This window comes from Panulirus ornatus, chromosome 55 (assembly GCF_036320965.1).
Source record: "Panulirus ornatus isolate Po-2019 chromosome 55, ASM3632096v1, whole genome shotgun sequence".
Lineage (NCBI taxonomy): Eukaryota > Metazoa > Arthropoda > Malacostraca > Decapoda > Palinuridae > Panulirus > Panulirus ornatus.
This window is the reverse complement of record NC_092278.1, coordinates 30,533,116-30,537,851: the sequence shown is the minus strand read 5'-3', so window position 1 is coordinate 30,537,851 and position 4,736 is coordinate 30,533,116. Positions and strand designations below refer to the sequence as shown.

Genomic DNA, 4,736 nt, shown 5'->3' with positions numbered 1-4,736 from the left:
GATTGTTACTGGACGGCAGGAAGCAAGTGTGATGTTGGACTCTAAAAAACTTTATTAAGGACTGGCACTTAATACATATACATACATACACATACACATGCAAAGACATATATATGAAATACAAATGTACATATTCATACTTGCTTGCCTTCATCCATTCATGGCGCTACCCAGCCCCATAGGATACAGCATCGCTACCCACTGCTTCAGCGAGGTAGCTCCAGGAAAACAGACAAAAAAGGCACATTTATTCACATTCAGTCTCTAGATGTCATGTGTAGAGCACCGAAACCACAGCTCCTTATCCACATCCAGGACCCACAGACCTTTCCATGGTTTACCCCAGTCGTTTCACATGCGTTGGTTCAGTCCTCTGGTAACACGTTGACCCAGGTATACAACATTGTTCCCATTCACTGTATTCCTTGCGTATTCCTGTGTGCGAGGAGGGAGTATTACAGTCTGAGTTTGTGTAAATATCAATTCAGATGATGAATGAAGTCTTGCTCCTTACTATGGTACACATCACTGGGCTGGAGGATAAAAGTTGGTCACCTCGTGTGAACCAGTGTTGATCAGGAATGGAGGAGTGGCGGCAACCAGGTCGTGAAGCACATGACTTCTTTAACCTCTCACCAGCCACAACTTGCAAGGCGATTTTCCATGTGTAAAAGTGCGAGCAAATCTTCCAGTGCCGAAAAGATGCTTACCTAACTATTTCCAAATTGATGTGTCATTACAGATACGTTGGGACAACCCAAAACAATCTTAACTGAACCAAAGTCGTCAAAAGTAAAAGATCATTTTGCCTCCAAAGATTTACATCTCTCTACGTTGGTCAAGTTTCGATGCATAACCTTGATTTCATAATTTTTCCCTCAGGAAGACGTCTTCAACCTGATCCGTTTTCTGTGAACCTTGGTTCTCTCGCACCTCGGGGGATCGGGATGGGTATATAAGCGTCGGCTCACGCCTGCTTCCACACTCAGGCCGAGTCCTCTGAACAAATAATATGATCTCGGTAAGTTTATATCATCATCAGAAAATAATATCCTCGTTAACCAAACCATCATATTTAAGATACATATAAGCTTGTACAAGTATTGCAATATCAGTGTTATATAAACTTGCTCTGGTACCTGTAGGTGTGATTTCCTCTAATCTTCTGATACCTAATCCCAAAACTTTATATCTCTACAGACAGTTGTCCTGTGTGTCTTGGCGGTTGTGACATCGGCCGCCAGGCTTCCATCTACTTCATATGGAGCGCCTGGCAGAGGCAGTGGAGCTTTTGGGGGTTCGTCTGTCTCAGGTTCTGGGGCTTCTTCTGGAGTAGGCTTTGGAGGTTCAGTTGGAGGAGGCTTTGGACGTCCCTCTTCAGGAGGTTCGATCAGTAGTTTTGGAGGATTTACTGGAGGTCAAGGTGGGGGAGGCTTTAGGGGTTCATCTGGCGGAGGCTTCGATGGATCAACAGGAGGAGGTTTCGGGAGTTCAACAGGTGGAGGCTTTGGTGTTGGTGGCAGTGGGGGCTCTGCTGCTGCATCCTACAGACCTTCAGGTCCTGTCATTCCCATCTTGAAGGATGAACGTGAGGGACCTGATCAGTTCGGCAACTACTACTTCGAGTTTGAGACTGGTGACGGCATCAGTCGCAATGAGCAAGGCGCCCCACAGGGAGTGACAGGAGCTGTGGCATCCCAAGGAGGATGGTCGTAAGTAATCATCATACAATATATATTGGAAACCCATGCATACATGTCTTGTAATTACGTTTTGGATTTTCTGTACATTTATTGCATGTATGGGACGGGATAGCAGTCTCCCCGTTAAGATGTTTGTGGCCATGCATTGATACTATGACATATGCCTTTTCTATTGATGAGTGATGCTAATTGTAGTGTTATCCCTTTCAGATTTACGTTCCCTGATGGCAGTCCAGGTGCCGTCAATTTCTTAGCTGACGAGGGTGGCTATCAGGTGGAGTCTGACCTGTTGCCCACTCCCCATCCTCTCCCAGCCCATGCTATCGCCCAGATCGAGAAGGCTCGTCAGGAGGACGCTGCAGCAGCTGCTGGAGGTGGACGTGGGTCATATGGTGGTGCCTCTGGTGCTGGTTCAGGCTTCGATGGTTCAGGTGCTGGAAGCTTCAGTGGCTCAGGTGCTGGAGGCTTCAGTGGCTCAGATGCTGGAGGCTTCAGTGGCTCAGGTGCTGGTTCAGGTTTCGGTAGTTCAGGTGCTGGAAGATTCAGTGGTCAAGGTGCCGGAGTCTTCGGTGGTTCAGGTGTTGGAGGCTTCGGTGGTTCAGGTGCTGGTTCAGGCGCTGGTTCAGGTGCTGGAGGTGCTCGTGGATCATATGGTGGTGCCACTAGTGGTGGTTCAGGCTTCGGTGGTTCAGGTGCTGGAGGTGTCAGTGGTTCAGGTACCGGAGGCTTCGGTGGTTCAGGTGCTGGAGGTGGTCGTGGTGTCTCTGGTGCTGGTTCTGGCTTCGGTGGTTCAGGTGCCGGAAGCTTCGGTGGTTTTGGTGGGACAGGCTTTGGTACCTCAGGTATTGGAGGATTTGGTGGTTCAACCGGTATAGGGTCTACAGGGTCGACTGGCGGAAGTTTCAGCGGTTCTACAGGAACAAGCTTCTACAGGCCTGCTCCTAGCAGGACCTATGGTTCTCCCTGAGAGGCATGTATTGCTAATTCTGTAGCTTATATTGGCCTGTTTAAATAATTACCTGTCTTAATGAGGCCTCCAATACCGACAGTTGCCATGTTCGATACCCATGTTCCTACTTGAAATATACTTCTTTCAGCTGATACTGACCAAACGCTTACTGAAATAAGTATTGTGTACAGTATATCATAGAAATTAAATAGAAAAGATATGAACGAAATCAAGTGTATTTCCTTTTATCCTCTAGCAAATTAATCTGGCGTTCTGATTTGATATGGAATAAACGCATATTAGATTGATATATATATATATATATATATATATATATATATATATATATATATATATATATATATATATATATATATATATATACACACACACACACACACACACACACATATATGCACACATATACATATATCGAAAGATTAAAATATGATACTTAAGAGATGAACTTTGGTTTCTTTTACTACCATGTCTTTCAGTATAATTGCCAACTGATGACCAAGGGATGAGAGTGTTAAGACAACAACGTTAGGTAGTTCGTTAAGGTGCAAAGTTGCCTTTGAAAAGAAATGGCATTATGAATTGTATTGCGAAGGTGTTTATTGATGAGATCCTGAGTTGGACAGTCTTAATTAGCAATCGATAGCCAGAATTGATTATCTGGAAGAGCCTTGTACGAAATTATTCACCAAGAAAGTTATCTCTGATCACTTCATGGAATACATATGTACAGAAGATAGTGTATGTACATTCCATACTCTTGTTCTGGAAGATTTCACAGTTGTAACACCTGATTGATGTACTGTTCATTACCTTCAGAAATGGCCCTCAAATCTACATTATTCCTTAGTTATGACAGTTAGCTGAATATGATATTCAGTATGATTTGAGGAACTGAAACTCAGACTAGCTTTTAAGAAAAGGTTTTTTTGACAATTTGATGCAATCAAAAAAATTTACTTTTAAATTCAGAATGCTCTTCTTTCTTCAAAATAGGAAATCGAGTCTTCTGTATTACTGTATATAGTATATGACTCTTCTTACATGTTAGCAGGTGGACCACACAACATATGCTCTCACATAGTGGGTTCTTACATGTTAGCAGGTGGACCACACAACATATGCTCTCACATAGTGGGTTCTTACATGTTAGCAGGTGGACCACATGACATATGCTCTCACATAGTGGGAGTGTATGTGTCCCAGGTTTTCTGGTTGGTGTTTAAAGTTTGAGGCTAACGTCCTTAATATTAAGAATCTGGCAGTTAAAAGAAAAAACTGAACCAGCCGACCAGTGTTAATAACAATGGACTTATCGCCATAATATCCTTCTCATTCATGGTTGCCGAGAGGACGTAGTCAACTGGATTCCCTAGTTGTGGCTTTCTAAGATTGGTTGGTTGTCTGGGTTTATGGGTTTATCAACTGCCACGGTCATTAAAACCATCAGCGTCAAAGTACCTGCTATGTCTACCAACCAAGGAGTCTTAAGCATATTCTTTAGGTAATATACCAAGATTTAACGTCATGGACAATATAGATTTAGTTAACAAGCTTAATGATATCCAGGTCAATAATATTTCCGGACTTGTAAGTGTTCATGTGTTATCTTGGCTAACAAAAGTTCCAGTTGATGACCCATTGGAATATCTGGTGGATGCTTTGGATAATCTTGATTTACCTATTTCGAATTCTGTGTCAAAATAGTGTATTAAAAAAGACTGCATTTCAATTTCTTTTAAAGGAAAATGCTATGTTCAGAAGCTTGGTGCAAAACAAATTATACATGAAATTGTTTGAAGCAAAATTATTAAGGGATTTCTTACCCCTTAAGGCAATCTGCTTTAGTTAAGTAGATGTTTTTCTAAGTGTTTGGCCAACAGCTTATAATTTACAAACAATTCTCTCTTTGTTAAAGATTTCGTACCAAATTTACTGTGCAAGTTGAAAATGATTGTATGTTACCATTTGTGATTACACGATCCACATAGTGTTGGAAACATGTTCATTATCTACAGAAAACCCACCAATGTTGTTTTTATACTTATCATTACTCAGCTCAACAT

The 4,736-nt window shown here is 42.2% G+C and overlaps 1 protein-coding gene across 1 annotated transcript; it reads left to right on the top strand.

Annotated features, from left to right (window-relative positions):
* Positions 1-983: 983 nt before the first annotated feature.
* On the top strand, positions 984-2,872 carry LOC139765633 (uncharacterized). Its single transcript, XM_071693320.1, has 3 exons — positions 984-1,021; positions 1,201-1,712; positions 1,914-2,872. The coding sequence occupies exons 1-3, from the start codon at positions 1,013-1,015 to the stop codon at positions 2,668-2,670; spliced, it is 1,278 nt and encodes a 425-aa protein (XP_071549421.1). The 5' UTR covers positions 984-1,012; the 3' UTR covers positions 2,671-2,872.
* Positions 2,873-4,736: the final 1,864 nt, after the last annotated feature.